The following is a 24905-nucleotide window of genomic DNA, read 5'->3' as shown; positions in this document are numbered from 1 at the left end:
TAATCAGTCTTTTGGAAGTGGTAGTGAAATAGTTCATCCACTGAATTAAACTGAGAGTCCACTGTGCTCCATAATAATAGGGATAAATACAGCTTTTAAAGAGGTTAAATTAGTTGCACAGTTAAATGCAACTGCAAGGACCCCATATTAATGTATTCCCCTATTTAATACAAACAACAGGAATATATTTCACAAGAGAAGAAAAATATGTAAAATATAGCTAGACACAGCAGACTAACCCCAACAGAAAAGAAATGCCATATCTTTGACATAATTACTAAGGTCAGAGCACATCTGGATTAATTGTGCATTTGAATTTGGATTTAAAAGTTTAAAAAAAATTATTGTGATAATTTCCAGGATAAAAACCCATAAGTTCAGAAGTGAGCAAATGGTTTTATCATGCTCAAGATAACTGTAAATATGTTATGTATTACATTATAAACTGAAAACTGAAGTCACTGCCAATTTTGATAATCTTCTTCATGGCTGCCTTATGTCTGTAGATGGCAGTATTGTGCAGGATATTGGGAAAATTCATAGCAGTAGTCATGAAATACTTTTTTTTTTTTTTTTAAATCTCATTCCAAACTGGTTTTAGCCCCAAGTTATTTTTATCTTTACATTATTCACATATATGTTTCAAGCAGATGGAAATTGCTATCTAAATGAAACAAATATACATATTTTTATAACCATAACAGTGTGTAGAGGCAAGTGTATTCATCTGTCCTTTGCATTTAAACCCTGCAGTCAATCTCTGCTTTCCTTTCACACATCTTTCCAATTGCTTCAGCAAGCACATAATGCAAACAATATCCTGTTCATATGTTATTTGTTTAATTACACATTTACACAAAGAGTACATTATATGCAAAAACAAAATTCCCTTTATAATGTCAGATGAGCACTGCGTGTTCATATTTAGAACAAGAGGTAACATTGCATTACACTTGATAAAAATGCTGCAGTTCTTATTTCTCTGACATGAGGTGGGTGTGACTTTATAGTAAAAATGTCTGTATACTTCCAAGAGAGGAGTAATGAAAAATTGACATATCACACAATCAAGTACACCTAGAAAACTGACGTGATACAAAATACATTTGTATAAAACAATTGATTTGTTCAGCGAGAGAAAACATGTAAGTAAATATAGTGCTGTTCTATTTTTCGATGTGAAATCTAATACATAAGGGGAAATGCATACCCAGTACAGAGCATGGATGATAAATTCCACAACAGCCTGAAAGCAGGTGCTGAGCTTGATACCCTGTGCGAGAGAACCGTGGTACAACTGGCAAAAGGTGTTGGGTGCTGTATGCCAGAGACCTGTGGTACAGCTGGCAGAAGGTTTTGGGTGCCCTATGCCAGAGAACTGTGGCACAGTGGGCAGAAGTTGTGATTGCTGATCTCCTGCTCCAGGGCACAGTGCTTGCAGACGTTACACATCCAGAACTGGTACTCAGAAATGGTCCGCCCCGTCACAATGCAGGTGGGCAGCTTCCCCTCGCCCCTGCAGGAAACAAGGCAGTGACACTCTCATAAATAAGCACGCATATCATAGGACTTGCATTACACTAACCCTGTTGCACAGGTCTTATGCTATACCGGTCTCACAGGCATTTCAGACTGAGCTATACCTGTCTCACAGGTATTTGTTACTGTTCAAAAAGTGTATCAAAAGCATGGTGTGACTGCAACGATTACACAACTTAATTTCCTGTTTGTGCTTGAGAGGGTTTAAAACACAAAGGAAAGCAATGTGTATATTGACTGAAATCTCAGTATTAACTGAAACCTGTGCCAAGTGCCAGGCAATAACAGCAGGAAATCCTGTTAACACTGTTTAGAAATTTCAGAATGTGGCATTGTGCCACTTTGCAAAGTATTTCAATGCAGCTTTATTAAGCTTTGAAGGTACGCTAGCCCTGGAGTCATTCATTTATAGATCCAGCACTAAAGGAAGTAATAGACTGTGGCTGGAACGGTTGTTAGGGAAATTGGCACTCCACTAATTCCCACACCCTGCAGCTCTCTCAATGGTCCTGAAATTACACGGATTACTTCATGGAGCTGAGACGGTTTCAAACTCAAATCATTTCAGATAAAATGTTTCAAAAGATCTGCATTCAACTCAAGAAACACGCTGACTGCCAGTTCGACGCATTGGGAAATGGAGCTTTCTCATGCCCCGTTTCCAGGACCCCAGTGCTGTCGTACCCCTCTGGCACGCTGTCCAGCTCAGACTTCCTGTTGTCTTTGGGGCTGTGTTTGGTGAAAATCTCCAGAGCCAGGTCCTCGTAGTGCTGCCTCTGCTCCTGGGTCAGGCTATCCAGGGACTCCAGCTTGGTGAACGCCCTGGAGCAGGTTCCAAAGGCCCGGTTGGCCGAGGAGCAGATGGCCAGCAGAGAGTAGATCTCCACGGCTGGGATGATGTCCTCATAGTCCCTCAGGTGAAGAGCTGTGGGGTTAATCGATCCATAAATCAGTAAATCAGTCAGTCAGTCAATCAGTCCTATTCATTTACCCATCCATGCAAACTGTACGCTTCACACAGATTTATGAGATATGTGCAGACCAGGCTACATTCAAGTAGGTTCCAATTATATTTGAAGGTCCTATTCAAATTAAATGTCAGTTGGTGCACATTGGAACAGGGGTTATCAACTCCTGCCTTATCACATCCAGCATACACACACATATTGGGTCTATTAGCAATTACATTTAGAAACAGTAAAAATATTCACACACAGCTGGTCTGTCTTAAGGCTGGTTTATTTACCGTGTGTCTGGGCTCTGCTGAAACACCAGCCCTGTGTCCCTGTGTGTGCTGTCTCTAGCAGCAGTGGGAAGTGCGTGTGAGCAGCCTAAAACATCTCTGTTTCCTTTCAGTCTCTGTGATTTCAGGCTTTGAACACATACAGTCAATAGTGCCTACTTCTTCCAAGAGGCAAAATGGAGTAAATGTACATTGGAATGCATGAAAGGACCTTTGATATGTAAGCTATGGTTTAGTTTTCCTTCCACTGTTCTTCTTCTCAGTAGGTCCAAGGGTGCTTGCAGCTTTAATACCTTGCAAAGTCAGTGATTCTTTATACAGGGATTTTACAGGAGTGAGTGAGATAACGAGCCTCGGCCCATTTGGTATTCAAACCTTCTACTCTCAGTTCAGCTCCTGATCTCTACTCCACACTGTTACAGTAAAACCATAATGGCGTACTTCTCACCGACACTGGAAAAAATGTTTTCACACAGTGTGGAAAATATGTTCCAAATTGTTTGGAAGAGTTTATCAGGGCGCATGGTTAAAGCAGAGACCCTGGGAGCATTTAAGACTAGGCCTGAGACATTTCTAGATACAATGTAGACTACGGGCATAATGATGAGCCTGGACAGGCCGAATGTCTGGATCTCATAATTAAGCTGTGTTTTCATGGTCATTCAAAGTACCTACTTAATACCTTGATACCTACTTAACATTTCTGTGGCCTCCCCTTATGCCAATTCATCACAATCTAGGACACCACAGTTAAATATATGTACTGCAAATGAAATGGTATCCTGCTACGTGGTTGTCATTTCACTTGTCTTAAAGGGAACTATGTTACAGGAACCTCTTAAGAGGGGAGAAAGGTGTAGAAGCTTTTTTGTTTTGGCTTTTTTTGTAGAAGCAGCTGTCATTGAATGGAACTGTGACAATCAACAAGTCTACTATCATAATCAGAGGACCTAAATCTGTTACACTCTAAGTATATCTCAGCAATCACAGACATTCGAGTGGAGAAAATTGAGTTGTTCTCCCTCTTGTAATCTCTTCCATCGAGCGCATCTCTTCCGTAACGAATGCAACTATGATTTTATCTACATCCATACCTATCATCAGCCACATGAAATGACTGATTTGCCAAGGGCTCCCTTGTAGTTATATGGGCATATTACTCAGTGCTAATGCTGTGGCTTCAGGAATAGTTTAAAATGCTAAAATTTAATGCGATTGTACAGCTTTTGAGGCTTAAGATTGTATGTTGACCCTTAAAAGTTTAGACCTCCACCTGAGAAGTCTGTCCATCACAGCTGGCTTAACACTTTACACAGCACTGTGTGCTTCCACACCTGACCCCTCTGTAACCTCTGACCTGTAATGCCCATGTAGGCCATTCTAACAGAGAGCTGGTGGGAAGAAGATATATCTGTTTCTGTGCTGGTTAGAATTTAGGCAAATGGTGCTAGAGTGCAAAGCTGCTCACCTTGTCCAGAAAGGTTCTCCAAACTATTTATCAACAATAGTAAGTTTTTAGCAATGTTTTTTTGCCAAGTCATTAGCAGTTGTGGAGTAACACTTTTGGGTAGTCAGATTCAATTCCTCCACGACAAAATCTACCATGAAAAACAAACAGCGTTTTCACTGGTTCCCTCTGATGTTGGCCCACACTAAAATGAATCATAGTGCATGAATAAGAAAACTTAGGCACAGGGCTAGGGCAGCACAAAATTATTCACCAACACAGGGTGAAGCTAAGATTAAAAGAGTTCACCTGCCATCAGGTCCTAAGTAGGGCTTTGCATGTTAAATGCACTGAGCAGCCTTGGACCCTGATATTTCAGTTAAAGCGCTATGTTGAGGTGCTGTAGACTCGGCACTGTGTTGAGGTGTGTTCAGTACCTGTCCTCATGGCAGCATCCACATATCCATCATACAGCTGTCTCTGAGCCAGCAGGAAGAAGTGGTAGGCCTCCGCTCCGCGCCAGGCGCTGTCCACGATGCGGCTGTCTGACGACGTGGCATCCTCCTCCAGCAGACCATCCAGTGCTGAAGTGGCCTGATCCCAGAACAGAATAACATACCTCTGAACACCAACGGCAGATACCCAAGGGCTGACACAGCCTGATCAGAGAACAGGACAGCCAACATCTGAGAGCTAACCAGAGGGAAAAAAAACTGGACAACCCACAAACAGCTGATTGTGGAAAATAAATGTTCTGTTTGTGGTTCTGTGGTCTGCTCTCAACTTTATCCTGCTAAACTTCAATACTCATAAGCGGATAATCAGTTGTTAAATGGAAAGTGAATAGTGCCTTGTGTTTTCATATTATACACTTTATTACACACAGTAAATTTGGTACCTTGCTCAAGTGTATAATAGCAGTTTCCAATGAGGGAATCATATTGCCAACCTTTTGGTTACAAGGCCAGCTGTTTGCCACTACACCACACTGCTTGCTTACTGTAACTGATGGTGCGTTATTATTGCGGGGCACAGTGGAAAGCCATTACCTCAGACTTCTTCCCCTTGGCCTTGCTCTGCTGGGAGCTCTTCACCTGGCCATGGTAGTTTTCCACCAGCAGGGCCGCCAGCACATACAGCTTCTTCACCCGCAGCGGCTTGGTCCTCTTTTTGGCCTCCTCATCAGCGATCTGCAAATGTACGGTTCACGACAGCTTCCGTTCAGGTGACAACTACAGAAATTGCAAGTTAAATGTAGGCTACAGACAGGTTCTAGACATCCAATTTTTTCTATTCTCACATTGGATTCAAATTTGAGATTGATATTGCTGAGGAAATCAATCCTTTCCAGAACATTACCATAACTTCAGAATATTCTAGAACATTCATGAACTTTTAAAAGGGTTCATATTTGATCATATACACATCGGATTTAAGAATTTGTTCCCTATAGGGTAAAACACCACATTACCTTAAACATAAGCTTTGCAGCATCCAGGAAGTGATGTGCTTTCCTGTACAGCTCAACTGCTTCAAGGGTCTTATTCTTCTCCAGCAGGTGGGAGGCGTATTTGGCTAAAAGTGATCCAATCTCTTTCATGTTGTGGTTTTTGGCCAGTTCAACTGCCTTGTTCCACTGTGTCAAAAAAGGAACATGTAATCACAATTAAAGAATAAAATAAGATCCAACCACCACAGACATGAAGCTTGACACTAAACTTTTAATTTGACTGGTTTTAATGGATGATAGAGAGATGGATGAGACAGATTGGAGTGGTTATGTGAGGCCAAAACTGTTTTTCTGAATCTAATTAACAGAACTACACACAGAGCACATGACAAGCTCTAACTGTATATCGATAAAATACAAACTGTAACAAAATGCCAAGCTTCTAAACACAAGACAGTCCGACAGCTGGAGAATTCTCGTACATTCAAAGCTGGTAAGCCTACCCACCTGCAGATTCAAAAACAGCCAAACTGATTGGTGAAAAACATCATGATTAACACACTGAATGGAGTGTTTAAGAGTAACAGACATTTGTTTCCTGAGCAACACACTATTATCACAGCAAGAGCATGTGGTAACCACAGCAACCAAAGGCAAATTATCGAGTGGATGTCTTTAGGGGAGAACGCCTCAGGGGGTATAAAACATAAGAGGGTCATTTCCTTTCGTCAGTGATGAAAGGGAGCCGTGTGCCATTTCACAGTGTATCTACAGACCGACCAATACTGAGTATTGGAGGGAAACAGGAAACAAACATGGCAGACATCTGAATCAGAGGAGAGATAAACAGACTTTGGGAATGAGAACTGTGACCTCAGGGAGACACTGTACTATTACAGCCAAGAATAATGTAATTCGCCTGTATTTTTCTGGCAGGTTAAATGAGTGGGTACATATCTGAAACAGATAAATAATGCCCAATGTAGTACAGATATACGTATTCCATACGCAACACTATCAGTTTTAACATACACTGCATGCTTTGGTTGTTGTCATTTGTTCTGTCACCAATTGGTTGTTGTTTGGTTGTTGCTCTGTATATTTTGCAGATCTGCCCCCACTGGTTTGTCTGCAGGGCCTCACCTGGTTCAGGTGCACACAGGCATCAACAGCAGCCTTGGGCTGGTTGCATTTCAGATACGCGTTCACTGTCTGGTCACACATGCCTACAGTGACGAACATTTGACCAATTTCCTGTAATCCACATTCACACATACACATACACATACACACATGTACAGACATACACACACACAAGGAGAGAAAACACAAAAGTCTGATTATAACATTAGACATTAAACTGACAGATGGCATTATTATTATTATTTAGGTTTTACATTAACTCATATGTATAAATAAATATATATTGCATACATGCAAACACACTGCTCTCTGCTTGGTTAAGAAGAGAAAATCCTGCTCATCAAACATGCCCTTACAGATCAGTCCTGGGGAGCTCATGAAGACATATCTCCCAGGGATGGAAAAGCAATCCCAGAACACAGCAGAGCCATCCTAGATCTTGCTATAAAGAGGTTCTAGTGCTGAGTGGAAGGCACCAACAGCCAGCTGTTGCTCACTACACATGCTTCTAGGAAGGCCTGGAATGGCTAAAATGGCTTTGCACTGGGAGTGCTACTTCCATGCCTGCCTTGAGGCTGCAGTATACCACCTCACCGGGAGCAGTTTGTGATTCTCAGGGAGGGAATTGGCCAGCCTCTCTAATCCGTCGTAATCCTCCAGCATGTAGTAGCACTCTGCTAGCCTCTCCTGGTTCCGGCCCTGAAGGTAGTACTGCACAGCGTTGACCCTGGAGAAGCGTAGCAGCACAGCACGTCACCTCACATAGCATTCACTCACACACAGAATCCAGATTGCTGATTCAAATGGAAGTCAGGAAACTGCTGTCAAACGGAAGGCTGGAAACTACTGTCAAATGGAAGGCTGGAAACTACCCTTGACCTGCACGTTTTAGTAATATGTAACACTATGTCAAATGCAAACAAAAAACAAAGGTAAAGTTCATATCTTAAGCCCTTTTCATTTTGCAATTCTGTATGCTTCAAGTATGTGTGAATGTATTGTCATAATTGTGACTATTACATAAACTCTCATAGTTTCATAAATCAGGGGGGTGCGCCTGCAGTCACAGCAGGTACCATTTCTGTCTGTCGGCGAAGTAGTCCCCGATGGCGTTGTAGGCCTGCTCCAGCAGAGCATCGTCGCTGTCCCCAGAGCCTGTTTTCAGCAGCTGCAGCACCCTGAACCAGTCCCCCAGCTTAATCCTCAGACTGATGGCCAGGTCCCTGCGCAGACCGACACGGAACACCACCCATCAGCACACAGAGGTCCCGCTCCGAGAGCATGTCCCTGGCACGCAGCCAGCCGCCAGGGGTTAACATGGCTCACTGAGACCCCCGCACGTTTCACCGGGGGGGGGGGGGGGGGGGGTGGCTCCACATCACCGTCCCTCCCGAAGAGCACTCATCCTATCCTGCGTACTGAGTTGCGATCAGACTGTGGGTGTCATTAAAGCACTGCACAGATTCAGTTTTCCACATTGTAACCAGGGAGGGAACTGCTGCATGTTTGGGCTTGTCTTTCTATCTGCTATCCACTTTATGCTTTATCTGCTTCTAAAATTCCTCACTACCCCATGACAATTGTCCCAGCTATGACTACACACGAACAGATATGGTCCAAAGACTTATGGACTTGATGATCATAGTATTGCAAAAACAGACTCCAAAAATAATAAAATTTCATAATGCTTTTGTAACAGACCCATAAAAATCTACTTATCTCTGTTTATCCACATTATCTACTATGTAAATGTAAACTTTTATTTTTTGAGTAACACAGAGGACGGGCAGGTTCCACGGCTCACCTGCGGTCCATGTCCAGGTACATCCTCTCCGCCTCCTCGAAGCGGCCGAAGTAGGCAGCCACCTCGGCCTGCTTCATGGACTCGCTCTGCAGGTTGCCCAGCCGCTTGACAAACTCAATGCCCTGGTAGTCCTTGCAGCGCACAAAGGCCTGCTCAGCAGTCTTCAGGTCCAGCTTCTGCAGGGCTGCTTCTGCCAGCAGCCGCCTGGAGGCATCATGGGAGAAAAAGATAAGGAGTCCTCCCTATACCAGAGACACATCTTGGCTTCCCTTGTCTAGTCTGGTTGCACAAGTTGAATAGTGTTATGCTCACACTCACAGGTCTGGGAGTGTTGTTAGCCTGGTCTGACACTGTTGCTCATTCAACTTAAATGGATACACTTCTGTTCTTTTGCACTGGAAGTCGCTCTGGGTAAGAGAGTCTGCTAAACAAAGGTAATGTAATGTAACATCTGTAACGACTAATGTCACGATCAAGCCCAGTCTGCTACGACCCCAAGGACCAAACAGGCTCAGTGGCTGGGCCTACTTTGCTGGCCTCATTACAATAGGAGGTCCTCACTCTGTAAGCCAGTAACTGCATTAGCAAGGGACACCAAGGTTTCTGGGGCTGCCGCCTCCATTTGAAGCCAAAAACTGCGGCTGCTTTTACCAGGCATTGGTTACCCTAAATATGATGCCTGAGGTTTGGTGCTCCAGTCTCTCAGGCTGTTGCGCTACACTATTTTACAGGTTGCATCAGCATTGCCTCATGTGGAAGCAGTGAGTGGATGACACATGCAGAAGGAATGCCAGTCCATATAATGCTACTCACTAGAAGCATGGCCTAGACACATACATTCACCGACCACAGAGAAGCAGAGCAGGTTTATTTCTGACAGTCAACTGAATATGACCTCTGTCCTGGATACAGTCTTCTCTAGACAGCAGGAAGCTCAAGGATGAGTGTGACTAGCGAGCCGTTTCTTTTTTATGACACTTTTGTAAACCCAGTGGCGTGTAGATAGTCAAAGGGAACAGAGGGATATGTTGGATATGTTGGCAGCCAGGATTCCTGATCTCTGACCCCAAACTGGCTGTGCGTGACCAGGCCTGAACGTGCCTGCATTCCTCTCACTGCACCACCAAGAGTAGCCCAAACATGGCCCCCGACTTCTGTCACTGCCAGCATCGTCACAATCGCACAAACTGAGATACATACTTCCAAACATTTCCTATTGTCTTCTATTATAAATCACGTGCAACATATGCAGTTTTTCAGCTCTGATATTCCTTTCATATTCTGCACTGCCTTTGACTTTTCAGAAGACGACATCATGTACAGTACATTAACATTCAGGTCAATGCTATCAAAAAGCCTTTCACATTGTCTTGGGGGTGGGAAATTTTGTGGATGATCTTCAAGGTTAAACATTTTCTGATTTTATGATGGATTATACTTAAAGGAATTACTGATCCATAGCAGTTTCTGCTCCCATACATCTCTGAGTTATTTGTCTTTGGCATATAAATCCTGGACATATGAGAGTTGCTGGTATGTGTGAAGAGCACGTGAAGTAGGCGCCTAAAAATATTCAGGGGTCACTGCCGCTCATCCATTTTGCACTTTTCTTTTGGAGAATTCTACAGACCTCCCCCTCCCACCCCCTCCTCGCATGTTCCCTTCCGCGCCAAAGGACAGCGGGATGCGTAGCCTTTCCAGAAAGTCCCAAATTCCGTTGTGTGCTGTGAGAATTGACACAGGGAGCCCAAATCCACCGCAGGCCACAGAGAACTGGCATCAATCACCTCTGCGCTTACAAAACAGGGTCATAAATTCTTAGTCCTGTCCACCGGACACAGAGCTCACTCATGTGCTGTTCCAATTACAGGTACGTGCTCCTTGATGGAAAAGGAGGAACAGCAAGGCCCTGCTTCTTGCATTCAACCTGCATATATCAGTTTTTACTCATACTACTCATATTACTTACACTTACTCATTATTATAAATAAATGTACGTACGCTTTGGAGTTTTACATTTCAAAAGTTTTAAAATGCATATGAAACGCCATATAGGAGTGCAACATTTATATATATTAGGAGCAGGTCTGATTTGGTCCTTGTGGAGAAGCACGTGACGCCTCCTGGGGTGACCATGAATAACGCTGCCCTTTTCTCTGAGGTCATCACCATCACCATCACTATCATCGTCATCATCATTGTCATCACACAGACCATAAACCTGCCATGGTCATGACCTTCCCACCTCCATGCTCAATGTATGCTTCAACAAATACATTCTGTGTGGTCAGGTTCCGTGGGTGGTCAGGTGAAGTTCATTGCACGTGAACCGAAACTGGCTAAATGGACGTGTCTGTTCATTCATTTCCATGAGGTTGCCATACGGTCCCAGTCAAAAGTTTGGACACACTTTTCTGTCTTTATTTTTACCATTTTCTACATTTTAGAATAATAGTAAAGACATCAGGACTATGAAACAACACATTTTATATTTTATATTCTTCAAAACAGCCAAAATTTTAAAAAAAAAATTTTTGGAGAGAAATTCATACATAGGCATCAAATTCATGATTTATATTAGTCTTAGAAAAAATTCAAGCATTTAAGCATAAGTCTTGCGATCAAAATGTCTTTGGATGCATGTTTTCCATTATCCTAATCAGGTGTGTCCAAACTTTCTGCACTCTACATTGCAGGGCAAAAGTCTTGGTAACCCCACAGTCTTGTAGTTATAGTAGATTTGAGTACAGAAATGGCATTTCACAGTTAAGATTTCAATTGTATTGTTGGGTCTCTTATTTATGTCACACAATGTAAAATAGATTGTTAAGTGTGTGTATTTAATAGATTTTAATGTTAACTGAGGGGTCTTCTGGAAGAATTCACACCCACAAAGCTTTTTAAAATTAATTTTATCCAGTGTGGGTCACCCCATTTTCTTTTTTCTTTCTACTTCAGCAGGTTAACTGAGCAGATTTTGGATTTTTTTTTGCCAGAGCACATATAAACTGTTCAGCCAAAAGCACCAATAGAGCTGAATTAAAAAATAAATACATAAATAAAAAGAACAAAGAGGAATGACAGGTGTCCTTAGCTCTCCAGGCACTGAGAGGTGACCCTTCACCTGATTGCACATGTGCAGATGACAGATGTGTTTACCAGAGTCTGGGGTGGGGGTTGTCTTCAATGAACTGGGAGGCATCCTCAATGCCCACTTTCTCTATCAGGGCACGGCTGTCCCTCAGAGAACGGATCTCAAAGTTGATCAGGTAATCTTTATTCGGCCTCTCTGGATCCTGGAAGGACACAGATCAAAGAGAAATAAGATACACAACCCAGTAACACAGACAACTGGTCACCCATATACAGAAAACTAATGGCATTACTATTGCTACTATTAAAGTTAATCTGCTAATATTAATGGAGCTACTGCTGGTAATAACAGTAAGATAAACAGTTCACCTTTAAAATTTCATCCAGCAGGACAGACTTTATTTCCAGGTCTTCAAAGTTGCATATATATCCAGATGTCTGGATTGGTTCCTGTATAAGAGAAAAAGGGACAATCAGCAGGTGACATGATGGCCAAAGTAAATATACCCATGAGAGAAAATACTGTTCCTGCACTTTACTGGGTTAAATATGCACACTATTCAGAGGAAGCACAAATACAATCTCACACTGTTAAGCATGGGAAATTGCTTTGAAAAATGTAGTTTCTGGAAATTAATTTTGAGGTGCACACCTGTTTTGAAATTACAGGCATTTTAGAGTGCAATCCACTATTGAAAAAGTGTATTTCCTTTTGGATTTGCTACTAAGAGTTAGAAACTCATTTGCTCTAATAAGTCATTTGAGTAAATCACGCATAGAAAATGAACTGAGACACGGATCAAAAATTTCTATTAATTCTTTTTAACAATCCGTGGTGCAGTTTTACATATATGCAGAAGTTGCCAAGAGCATTAAACATTTCACACAAACTGAATGCAGTATGATAAAACCTTCTTGATTTCTTCACATGCCCAAAAGGGCAGACCTTTTATGGGTGGACTCCCTGCAGCACATTCACTGGTGATCATATTGAACATTCCTCAGAGTGCTTACTACCAAAGCTCAGTGAAGCGCTGCACAGAGTGTGTTTTGTCTGGCGGGCTGGATGAAAGCACACAGCAGCATCTGATGGAGCAACAAGGGCTGCTGTTTCAGGATGCTCTCACCTCAGGGTCCAGGTTCCTGAACACGTACATCCTTGTCTTCTCCATCATGGCGAACAGGTCGGGGTTGTCGTTGGCCCACTGCATGTCCCACACGTCTTTTCGCTCGAACTTCAGCGGGTCCCCCGCGGCCGCCTGGCTCCCCGAGCTGTCCGTCACAGCACGGGGCTCCAGGTCGAAGAACGTCAGCACCCCGGTGATGTCGATTATTGCCAGGCGACTGGAGAAAAGGCCAGCAAAATTCACAACAGAATTCAGAAATTATGTTGTGAATGACTGTATTTTTTGCCACAATGCCATACAATTATCCTTTTTTTCTTGATAATTGTGTGGCTCCTTATATATAGATAGTTGACTGATAGCTGAGCCTAGTACCCTATTAACTAAATGTGTCAATGCAAATTCTTGTGTAAAAAAGCAGCCAACAGTAGTGTTACTTTGAAGAGCAAACGGAGAGGGTTGAGGGCATGTGGCTTACCTGGAGTTGCAGTTAAGCGAGAGCTGGTAGGCCCTGTAGTTCAGAGAGTATTTCTGCACCAGTCCCACATTGGGGAGACTGTACCTCTGAATAGTGCCAGACTCTCTACCCTGGGGAGACCAACACCAGACATACACTGTAATCCCATCACATACATTACACATAACTAACAGGACAAATGCACAAGTGATCGTTCTACAATCAGAAAGTGAAGGTATATATATGTCTTATTTACATCTTCCCTCCTTCACTAAGAATGCATTTCAAAACCGCTCACTACAGGCAGCAGCATTCACCATACAAACGTGTAGATAAACAATTGACTTTTTAAATCATCTCAGGTGAAGCATCAATAAAATATGAGAGACAATCATCGTCAATGCTGCCAATGTCCTTGTAAAGTTATTAAGTAAATATGGAGTGTTGCATAAAATATAACTGCAAATATTGACAAATACATACCACAATAAGAGTTTTGTCTGTTGCCGTAATGCAGCAGATACAATCTCTGGTTGCCTAAAATAAACGAACAATTAATTGAAAAAATTCCACAGAGAGAAGAGACCATCACAGCAGTGTAATTGGCATTCTCTGAGTGGAACCACAGTGTGGACAGGTGATCTGAATGTGTGATCTTGTTGTTAAAGGAAGGTAGCCATTTGTTTCCAGCCAGAGGAAATTTAGCATGAAATGGAAATATTAAGCCCTTCTCAAATATTAAAGTACCTGTCAACCAACAAGAGCGTCTCACAGCCAGACTCTGAAATCTGAGCAAACACTTATCATCTTCTTCACATCACATCCATTAATGGGGGAATCTGAGTCCCATCACTACTACTAAACAAGGTGTGCTTGTGTTATATGTTTTCCAAACGACACTCACAGTGAAGGCTTTCCCGAAGTCCAGCGTTCCATCCCCGGTTCCGGAGGGAGAGTCATCGATGTGATAGACCCTGCGGAGGAAGGGGCAGAGAAGGGGGGGTGGGGTAACAAAGGAAGACACAGAGAGGGGAGGAAGCTGGTACTCAAATACAGCCCTGGCAGAACATCAAGACCTGCAGACCACCTTTGCATGATCCATCACCATTTATTAGCGCTCTGCAATGAACTGTCCTCTCTCATAATGGTTCTCTGCCAAAAGATTCAGCTCACGTTGACACAGCACACAGACACCACATGTTCTCAGGTATCATGGTTGTTTCATCATAAAATAAATGCTGACGCTGCATAATAAAGAACAGAAAGTGAAGCCAAAATCTACAATGATGAATTAAGGAGACATAAATTCAGTAAAAATTGGATTGCAATGACAGAGATGCTCTACGCTGACGGTTGGTATTTTCCCAAACAGATATGGGTCTCTCTGCCTACGCCAATTTGATGCCAACATTTCAGGATGCACACAAGAACAGGGAAAAAATACATTCCTTGACTGTAATGTCGAGAAATCAATTTGTGAAAGGTGGGGGATGAAAATGTACATGAATCCAGCTTATTTCCACTGCCCTATTTATTTCATTATTCGCTGAATATAAGCAAGCAGATATAAAAAATCTCCAAGGTTGCATTTTTCAAATAGTAAAGAACCAAACTGACATGTTGTATTAAAAAGATCTGTAACATTTCATCCCCTTTATTTGTTTTGTGAGAAACTTTTTGCAATGTAGTATTTGAAGCATTAACAAAACCTAATACTGGTTAAGCTTATTTCAACACATGCCCACATGTCAAATGCAAAATTCACCCGAAACTGCACCTGATGTGTGTGAGCTAAGCAATATATCGGTGCATCCTTTGCAAAAGTTAAAGATTTAACAAGTAAAGGGGTATCTGAATAGGTCATATTGCAGCTGAAAGTATTTCAAATGGCTCTGTAAATGCACCCACGCTGCAGTATGTCAACGTGAGTGTACTGAACAAATTAACGAGGCGTACAGGGCCGGGACCACACTCCCTGCCGCTCTGATTTACTCAGTCCATTCGCCTGCCGCTCACCTCTCCCTGCCCTCCTTCCTGGTTTTGGCCACCTGGTTGATTTCCAGGGCAGTCAGCTTCTTCGCCACGCGGTACTGCCAGGTGTAGAAGGCCTCCTTTGACGCAGCAATCACGTGCGTCCTCGTCATGGTGACGAACAGCGGGTCTGTGGAAGGGCAAGAATGAGAGCACACCCGTCATCGGGAAACTGACGAAACGGTCTGGTGCTTGTGCAAATACAGGGCAGAGGAGGAAAGGCATTTTCCAAGCTGGAGGAATGTTCAGGATCAATATCCTTTAATAAAAAAAAACACTTAAAACCCCAAAAGACAGGAAGTAAACCTTGGCATGCAAAATGTCATTTTTAATAAGCATCTGCTTTTTACTTTTCCCCCAATATGCATAAATATGCGATTACTTCAAAAGGAAATAGGCTAGAAAATGAAATGTGCCCCTGTTTACTTTGTCGGAGTTCGGTGAGCTTTAACATGCAGGCTCCCAGGTTGACTATACTTTCAAGACAAGAGTCCGCTGCCTTCAACTGTATCAAACTGAGATGGCAGGAAGACGCTACGACTACAGTGGACCCGGCTTACCACACGGTGAAGGAATTTTACAGGATGTCTGCGAAACGGACACACGGCCCTGTGGGTTGGTTTACTACAGCCCCGTGAAAGGTCTGCCTGTTGCAGAGCGAACAAGGCGAGACTACAACGGACCCTTTGAAAAACGATAATCCAAACAGCAGTGTTTGTCTTCCTGCCGTCACGGGGAGGGCTGAATGTTTAGCTTTTCAGCACTGAAGGGTGACGGGTACATGCGCGGGGGGGAACAGAACAGGGCCGACCATGTCTGAACGGAGTAACAGGTGCACGGAAAACGCCAAATAAAATACAATGAGACAAATTAACAAAGCACATGTTGACTAACGCATTTGCAAGATGTCCTGGCTGAAGGAAATCCTGAAGACTGGGCGAGAAAGACCACCTGCGCTGACACACCCAAACCTTCAGATCCCAAGCAACATTACTCACCGATGTCAATGTACTTTGAGTCCAGTGGGGTCCCAATGGAGTTGCACAGCACCAGCGCATACTACGCAGAAGGCAAAGCACAGCAGCGTCATCGATTTGCTTTAGTGTTAAAGGACACAAACAAAGAGGCCCATTTCAAGTACCAAATCATGCATTCGGACCCATGGGAAATTTGGGGAGCTATTATGTATAGACGATTACATAACGCTCTCAGCCTCTCTTCCCTTTCATTTCTAAAGGACTGAGCACAACAGCCTAACAGTAACACCCTAGCATTTAGAATCACTCATACAATTAAAAAGACAAAAACATTTTTGCCGCAGCATTTAGGTGGCCCGTTAGATTGAGCTCCTGTTTTCCTTCTGTCAGATCACTTGTATCCAATCCAAGCTTTACTTGTCCTCTCTGCGCTTTTTAGATATCCAGAGTGTGTTGTCCATAAAATCAGCACCACCACTAAACTTGGGGTGCAGTACAGCCTACTCCTGCTCTGTGGGTAGTGTCTTAACATATAACAAAAGATGAACCATTTAACATTTTGAATAACAAAGAGCACGGCACACTGAACCACACACAATGACAGGGCAGAGGAAAACGTCATTTCTGGAGGAAGTACTGTACCGTAGCGGTCACTGCCTCTGCTTCAGCATCCTCCTGTGCAGCAGTGAAGTGAACACACAAAGTCGCAATAAGACATGAACATAAGCAATACCCTCCCTGTTTCATACAATAGCTGTTTCTGTATCACTTTTGTACAGGGGAGAACACAGCAGAGTTGGAAATCAAACACAGCTTTGCACCCTCCAGTCTGTCAGTGGCCTGTGACCAAAGTGAATAATGAGGAGAGGAGGTTTCTTCTAGGGTAGATTACACCTATCGTTTTGGCTTTGTGTCATTCACTCCCTGACCATCCTCACTGCAGACCTGGTGACTGAGAGTCATTAGGGGCAAGGACAGCTGCTTTACCTGAGAAGAGGTTTATGACAGGTTTACCTGGGGGTGTGAATCGTCTGCTTTGGTGGCCAGGATGCAGAAGTCCCCACAAGTGGTAATGGACAGGAGGCTCCTGACGTACTTGACGTACTTTTCGTTGTTCTTGGTGTCCCAGAAGACCACGCAGTACTCCATGCGGTCCGGGCGGGTGTAGGCGTACACCACCGTGTTGGAGCAGTACCCCCACTATAAAAGAGGCAGGCGTGGGAAGGAGTCAATCTAACCAAAATTCTCCTGTGCGCTCCACCTCCACCTGTTATCACCTGAAACTCACAATGCTGCTGCTGCTGAACAGCGTTATTTGCCAATTTAATGGTACCCCGGCAACAGCAGGCAAGGGAGAGACCAAATGAATCAATGAAAAGCAAGTGAGGTGCAGCACGCAGTGCAAGTGCAGCAATATAACAAACTGCCATGTTCACTTAGCTCAAAACTACAGAACTACAAGACCGAAGATTCCTGGTAGCATGAGCTACCTTACAGAGAGCTGCAACATGAGGCGTTGTGGTGACGATCTTTTAAATGTCGTTTCGTTAACACTGCGTATCAGCAGCACCTGGTCCAGCATCAGAGAAAAGACACAATTGCCCACATTCAGAAGGAGAGGCCTGAGGGTCCCTGACACTGAGGAGTTCCCACTCCCGGACACAGCCGTCACAGCCTAACGTCCTCTGCAGCACACGGGTCAATGAAATACAGTGACAAGATGGAGAACTGTCCCCTCACAGCGTAATTAAACAACACGATGTTTTAATCACGGATCCCAGCAATTCATGCGCCCAGAATACAAATGAAGCAACATGACATGAGGTCAGCGGTATGCAGATTCACAGAGTTAAAGTGATGGATAATCACTGATAGCCTTCTGAAAAGTAGAATTAATCAAATAAACTGAGTGAACAAGTGATGTCTCTAAAAAAGAAAAAAAAGACTGGTCTTATCTGAACAGCCACAAAAGACCTCTCTCAAATCTCACTGCTGTCCCCAATACAGTTCTACATTTTTTAACCTTCAAGGCTCTCATACTTTCATTGAAAACAGTTATTGAGGCGTTTGTAAGTCTCAAGAGTCTAACATTCTGATCACTGGCATATAAGCATCATGAATACACTTATGAAATAAAAGCTTTTTAAATTTGCGTCAAGATGACAGCCACTATACAAAAGCACTGGGTGAAAAAAATTGCTGTAATTCTATTGGAATTGTGAGGACAGTGACAGCCTTCAGGCAGGTATGGCTGCCCTAATGACATAACCAGGAGTTCCTCTGTGAGAAAATGAGGTCAGTACATTCCCATAATGCCTAGTCAATGACACATTAGTGCAAGAGCGGACAATTTCAGGCTTGTTCGGGACACTTGTGATGGAAAGCAGAAACATGGGAGAAAAGGTCGTAATCGTCCATTAAGTTTTAAAGGTTCAGATAAAGGTTGATAGCTGTCAAATAGGGCACAAAGCCTAATGTTTGACAACATGTTATTTCCTCTGAAAGGATGCATTATTGATTTAAAGGCTTTCTCAAGCTGTTGATTTTGGCGGATATTCTGGGTCCAAAGTGTTTCTGGAGATGTTCCTGGGAAGTGCATTAGGACCTTCACAATGGAGCAGATTGTCATGGTAAATAAAGCATATTCTGTTCGGCTGAGCTCTTTAACAGAACTCTGTGAGTGGCACTACACCTTTTTTTACTCTCACTTACTTAGAATACAGAGATACTCTAACAACTGACAAACCTTGGCTCCTGCTGTTAACATTGCAGCAGTCCATTTATGGGCATGCCAGGGGATTTCCAAGCAAATCCTTGCTGTATTTAGAGCAGTGTGCACTGAAACCATAGTTGCTATTGCTGTAGATTCAGTAATGAAAGGTATGCTGCAAAATCCTCCCAACAGAAATAAACGTGCCAGTTGGTGTAATTTTCCATCCAGGTTATGACCCTAAAGCAACAAGAGGATTATGTTGTTTCTTAAGTTCTATATTACTCACATTAACGACTGGTGATTTTGTATTTACATTCCTGGAATTAACAATACAGTGAAAGGTGACCACAATTACCCTTTCACCTCAGAGCGATTATTTAAATTACCTTGTAATCTGGCCTAATGTTGGCAAAGTAAATGAAGGAGTCCACAGCCAGACCTATTCTTAGTCCTCCTCCTTCCCAGGACACCGCAGTCATCTGTTTTCCAGGAACTTTCAAGGTCCGTAAATGCTACCACAGAAAAAAATCAACAAATTAAAACACGACCTTCTGTCCAACCTCACCATTGCATATCTATCAGTGAGCATCACCATGCCTGTACGTCTTAGTAAGATCCAAAGCACTAATCATTTATTTATTGTTACAGTCAGGCTCTCATGACTGTACAGAGAGTGTGTAGGACAAACCTTCACCTTGCTCTCAGAAGCCACATGCTTACCTCTCCAAACGGGGTGTAGAACTGCACCACGTTCACATCCTTGTCCATGGAGACAGCCTTCTGTGAGCCAGCCACTGCCAACACACTACCACACTGGTTCCACTGGATGCTGGCCACATTCATGCCAGTGTCAATCAGCACTGGATCTGCACCATAGGAAGAAGTGTGACACGCTCCTTATCCACCAGCAATAACAAAATAAAAATTTCCATATTTTGAAAATGAATGAAATTATTTCACATGCTCTTAAATCTATGCTATTAATATCTGTGCATGTTGTCTAAAACAAGACTGTAAACTCAGCCTAGTGGTTTTGCAAGGGCCCTGTCACTGTAGTTTACAACTACATCAGCACATCCCCAGCTGAACAATGATGCTAATTATAAGGTCATGTGACACAGCATGTGACACAGCATCCCATCCCAGTAAACAACACAAGTAGCATTAGATCAAAAATTCATTAGATCAAAAACTATATCATCTTGTAACTGACCCACAGCCCTAAGCATCATACATCATTATATGACCATATAAATGAGGAAAAAAAGATATCTAGATTATCTGGATTGTGATGACACTGCTGTGTTCTCAGACTGAATTTTATTTTGTTGTCAGTTTTGTGGATGCAAATGACACCTAGGGGAGGACGCTGGAGCAAAGTGGAGTAATGTAAGGTTTGGAGGAGCTGGCTGGTGATTTATGGACAGGTTAACATCACGCCCACACTCCCCAGGACTCACTTTCATCATTCTCATAACGCATGATCTGACACCTTCCATTATCGAAGCAGATTGCCAGACAAGGACAGTCAGGTTCTACGTAGCCCTCTGTTCCCGGGTACCAGTGGATCCCAGCGATGCTGACGGCCCCGGTGACATTGACCAGACAGTTCACAGTCATCTTCACCTGTAACGCAAGGTATCAGAGGGAGGAACACACTGAGGTGTGAGGTTGTGTGACATTGCACAGACAGACGAATCTAAGGCTCCAGAACCAGCTGGACTAAAGGGTCTGTTCTTGTTGCTATACTTTCTCATGTTTCTATAAAGCTGAAAGTTATGCCGCACTTCAATTCAAGTGATTAGCTATGATTAATGCTTCAGAGCTTACGATGAAATTCCCCTGGTTGTCATATATGTGGATTTCTCCATTGGCCATTCCAAAGAGGAGGATCTTGCTGTCAGGTGACCAAGCAACATGTGCCAACTGAATTCCTTTGAGTTCCTTTCCCCAGATCCTGTTACCTGTAAGGCACAATCAGGCATCAGAGATGTTCCACTCCAACACCATCACATTTTTCCTGGTCAGCCCAGAAAAACCAGAGAGGGAAAGAAAGATAGCCAGAGACAATGGACTGGCTGGTCCTTTTAAAATTTTACACAACTTTACAAAGAAGTTCTAAAGATTTTAAGAGCATGAGGGTGAACCAAAACTTTAGCCCACTAAGATAGACTGGCCACAACTTACAGGTCCTGGTCCTTTCTGTATTTTTAATTTCTTGAGCATGTTGACATTTTATTTTGCTATTTTTTGTTTTTCTGTGAATTATTTGTGAATTATTTTTTCTGTGCCTTGCTTTTATTTCTTTTCTCTTTTCTATGAAGAATTTTGGGCTACAGTCAGTTGTAGGAAAAATGCTACATAATTAAAACGTATTATTACATTATTACTATTGAGCCCACTGGGACTCGTCCTTGCTTCCTGACACAAACAGGCATGCATCATTAAAAGCAAACAAACAAATACACAGAGAACAATTTTCTATCAAGAACAAAACAATTAGGTGATCAGGTTATCTAAGAGCGAAACGCTGCTCCTGGCATCCTCACCATCCACCGATCCCACGATGACTGCTCCATCCTCGTACACGATGCAGATTTTCTGGCCGTCTGCATTCCAGCTCATGCTCCGGACCACAGACTTGTTCCTGTTGTTGATCATCTCCTCGTACCAGGAGCCTGTGCACACAAAATCAGACTAACATAAGCTAGAGACTGAGAGAACACATGCAGGCTTCTTGACACTACATCCTACACATGCTTATATGCACATGTCCCTTCAGTGTTTTGAACCCAAAAAAGAATATAATACAATAACAGACAGTAATATAAACATATTAAAAGATTTGTTAGGCAGTGGATTTAAAACTGAAGGAGTTTATACACTGAAGATATTCATTATTGCTATAGTGTAGTGCTGTGTTTGGGTATAGCAGCCAACCTATGAGCCAATAGTATACAATAAAGTGACATGAAACCATTGAATCAAAGTGTCCTGCTGTGTATGCATGTATGGCACCTTTGTAGAGCATCCAAACGATGATAAGCCCATTCTGGTCGCTGGTAGTGAGTTTCTGGTACTGCTCATTCCACGTCACAACCTGCACGGCACCTGTGCAATGCCACACACCACAGAAACACAGAAAAAAAAAATCATTGCAATTCTTCACAGATGCCCAACTTCACAACTACAATCCTATCGCCACAGTATACTTGCACAAACACAGAAACCTTACTTACCACTGTGGCCTTCAAGTGTCTGGTTCATTGACAGGTTGCTCGGTGCTGCAAGCCCTTTGAGTTTAGCATCATCTACAGAAGAGATAAGACAGACACCCTCCAATCGTTGGTACTCACAGCACAAAAGGACACAAGTTTTTTTTGTTTCCTTTTGACCACATCAATAAAAACAACAAGACACCTGTTTGCTTACATTTTGTATTCGCTACTTACTGTAGCATGTTAGCACATATACCCAGGATAAAACCAAACAAAGAACACATCCTCAAATGAATGATATGACCAAACTATCATAGCTACCGGTTGCACACTACTTGAGTTTTATTGCTTTGCTGTTAGTTTTCCTCAAGGAAGGATGACACATCATTCCAATAAATAGCATATTTTGGGAATATATGCACTTTGTAGCTTTAAGACTTTTGGAAGCAAGCACACAGAACCACAGACAGTAAACATTCATGAGAAAATATTTAGAGATGAATGGAAAAAAAAAAGTTTTACTAATAACTACAATGTGAGCATTTGCAATATACCTGCCTGACATCCCCACTAACATAATCAACATTGATTTCAACCAGCCAGTGGAAAATCATAGTAATTATCCACATGAAGCTGTACGCTCCTCAACATGGCCTATGAACTTGACATCATAGATGAATGCTATGCTCCCAAGTTCTCCATCCATGTGCAATCAGCTGGGACTAAGATGGTTTAAATGGCCAGCACGTGTGTAACAAAAACCTTCAAGCTGCTTGGGCCACAGTCATTTTCACAGAGAGCAGTGCAGCTCTGCTCCTGACACCATTGTACTCCAGGCCAAGCACCAGCACCCTAGACTGCAATTAGGAGTTTTAGAAACATATGGATTTCCAGACTTTGTTGTTAGGCCTCAAATCTGTATCACATGGGTTCTGTTGTAATATTGCATTACAGATTACATAATTGAGAAGTACAGTGCAATACACGCAATTATCAGAAAATAAGGACCGTTAAATTAGAGTGGAAAGCTGTACTTCCGAGCCGTCAGAGCAGAAAGTCACCTGACTGTTTCTCTTTATGGATAGAAGACCCCAAAGACAACACATGGGTACTAACTATGAGGAATTTCTCTTCTTCTTTCTGCTTCCAACATTTCTGGCATCACAAGGTGTGGATAAATGTGATAATCACTATTTTTTGTAAACAAAAAAAAACAAAAAAACAAGTAACAACATGCAAGTGTGCACAACAGAAATGATTAACAGTACTTCAGTTTCATGAGAACAAATATCCAAATCTGGACAGTGCAGTGTTGCAAGATCCGCGTGCTTTGCACTACCTGCACACATGCATATCTTTAATTAAATTATATGTCTGTTAAGTCAGTTTGTTAATCGAGTTGGACTCTGTAGATGTCACTAGTTTACTAATCGCTGGGGATGCAGAGCCAATGGGGTCAGTCACCTGTCTGGGTTTCCAGCTTCAGGACTTTGAGAAGCCCGTCTTCGCCTCCACAAGCTATGAACCCTTGGTCTCGGTTCCAAGAAACGCATTTCAGCTTTATGTTGTTTGGGATAGCAATCTGCAAGAAGTGGGCCGAGTTCAATATTCAGTTCACGGTAACTTCTTATCAAAAACTGCAGTAAACTTTCTCGATTATAATCTGAGCACATGGGAAACGTTAACATACATCACACAGCATCAAAATAAAATATAAAATGTTGTCGTCTGCTAGTTACACAAATTTAGCATCAGACTTATCTAGCATAGCTGGCACTCTATTACTAACTTGCGTTATGTTTTACAGAAAACCAATCTACCTGCCATTACTGTACATTGCACATATCACATGTAAACCAGCTAGCTAGTTTGCTAATCCATAAATAATAGCTTTACACTGTGGACAGACTGCTGGATGCGTAATAAACTAATTCTTGGTGGTAGTGCGGTAGCAAATGTTCATAATAATAAACACTATAGCATCTAGCCAGCATCCGCTAACTGATAGCGTTTCTGGGCAAAACGACTAACTTATAGTGGCAGCTGGCTCTGGCTCCCTGATAGTGCTTGTTGCTAATCCTAGCTAGCAAGATAGCATCACTGGCACGCACAGTAAACATATTCAGAAAACCAATATGAAGGCGTTTCCATACATAATGGTACGTTTATTTTAGATAATGATGCAAGCCAATCGCTAAATCCTTACCTTTTTACTGAGATAAATAAACATGTTTCCTGAACATGGAATGGAAATTTGTTCATATATTAACGTTAACTAACTAGCTAGTTTATGCTAGCCACCTAGCAAGATAGTTAATTTAGCGTGTAATTTCTCTGAATTATATTGTCTAATAGCTAGCTGGCTACATAACGTATGCTATATCGACATTTTTCCAGATGTTTCGCACACAACCCAGTTTTATGTTATAAAGAAACTGTAATGTATTTTCAAAAGGCAATGAATTATCCAGTAGCTTTGAAATTCTCCTGGTTGTGCAGGCATAAGTTTCGTATCCCAAAGCTGTTCCCTTGGTTTCTTGGTAACCACAAGCCGGAAAAGGATCACCATGCACTTCCTCTATTGTGGTGATGGTGTTTGTAGTCTCTTTTGTGCTTTAGCAAGGGAGAGAGTGGACGCGTCGGAGGGTTTGGACAAAAGTGCTACC

At 42.5% G+C, this 24905-nt stretch overlaps 1 protein-coding gene across 2 annotated transcripts; it reads right to left on the bottom strand.

The window, feature by feature from the left end:
- Nucleotides 1-971: 971 nt before the first annotated feature.
- Nucleotides 972-24772, bottom strand: wdr35 (WD repeat domain 35). Of its 2 annotated transcripts, XM_036542309.1 has the most exons (28): nt 24446-24772; nt 23704-23821; nt 22261-22332; nt 22040-22132; nt 21571-21699; nt 20852-20985; nt 20482-20647; nt 19742-19887; nt 19408-19533; nt 17323-17508; nt 16951-16983; nt 16330-16390; nt 15317-15461; nt 14205-14274; nt 13784-13837; nt 13322-13431; nt 12847-13063; nt 12089-12169; nt 11786-11922; nt 8627-8830; nt 7899-8045; nt 7417-7549; nt 6823-6933; nt 5701-5865; nt 5279-5419; nt 4667-4823; nt 2224-2464; nt 972-1516 (listed from the first exon to the last, which is right to left on the bottom strand). In XM_036542309.1, exons 1-28 carry the CDS (start codon nt 24467-24469, stop codon nt 1366-1368), a joined length of 3552 nt encoding a protein of 1183 aa, XP_036398202.1. In that variant the 5' UTR covers nt 24470-24772; the 3' UTR covers nt 972-1365. The 2 variants fall into 2 exon arrangements, with proteins under 2 accessions (XP_036398202.1, XP_036398203.1); XM_036542310.1 differs by lacking the exon at nt 16951-16983.
- Nucleotides 24773-24905: the final 133 nt, after the last annotated feature.

Source organism: Megalops cyprinoides, chromosome 12, assembly GCF_013368585.1.
Source record: "Megalops cyprinoides isolate fMegCyp1 chromosome 12, fMegCyp1.pri, whole genome shotgun sequence".
NCBI lineage: Eukaryota > Metazoa > Chordata > Actinopteri > Elopiformes > Megalopidae > Megalops > Megalops cyprinoides.
The sequence above is the reverse complement of the archived record's forward strand: the minus strand, read 5'-3'. Positions and strand labels throughout refer to the sequence as shown.

What these genes read in the sequence shown, in the direction of transcription:
- wdr35 (XM_036542309.1), bottom strand. Translation starts at nt 24,469, where the DNA reads ATGTTTATTTATCTCAGTAAAAAG. An exon ending in TTATTTATCTCAGTAAAAAG is followed by an intron (nt 23,822 to 24,445) that starts GTAAGGATTTAG and finishes CACTTCTTGCAG; the next exon opens with ATTGCTATCCCAAACAACAT. An exon ending in GGATGCTGCCATGAGGACAG is followed by an intron (nt 2,465 to 4,666) that starts GTACTGAACACA and finishes TTAACCCCACAG; the next exon opens with CTCTTCACCTGAGGGACTAT.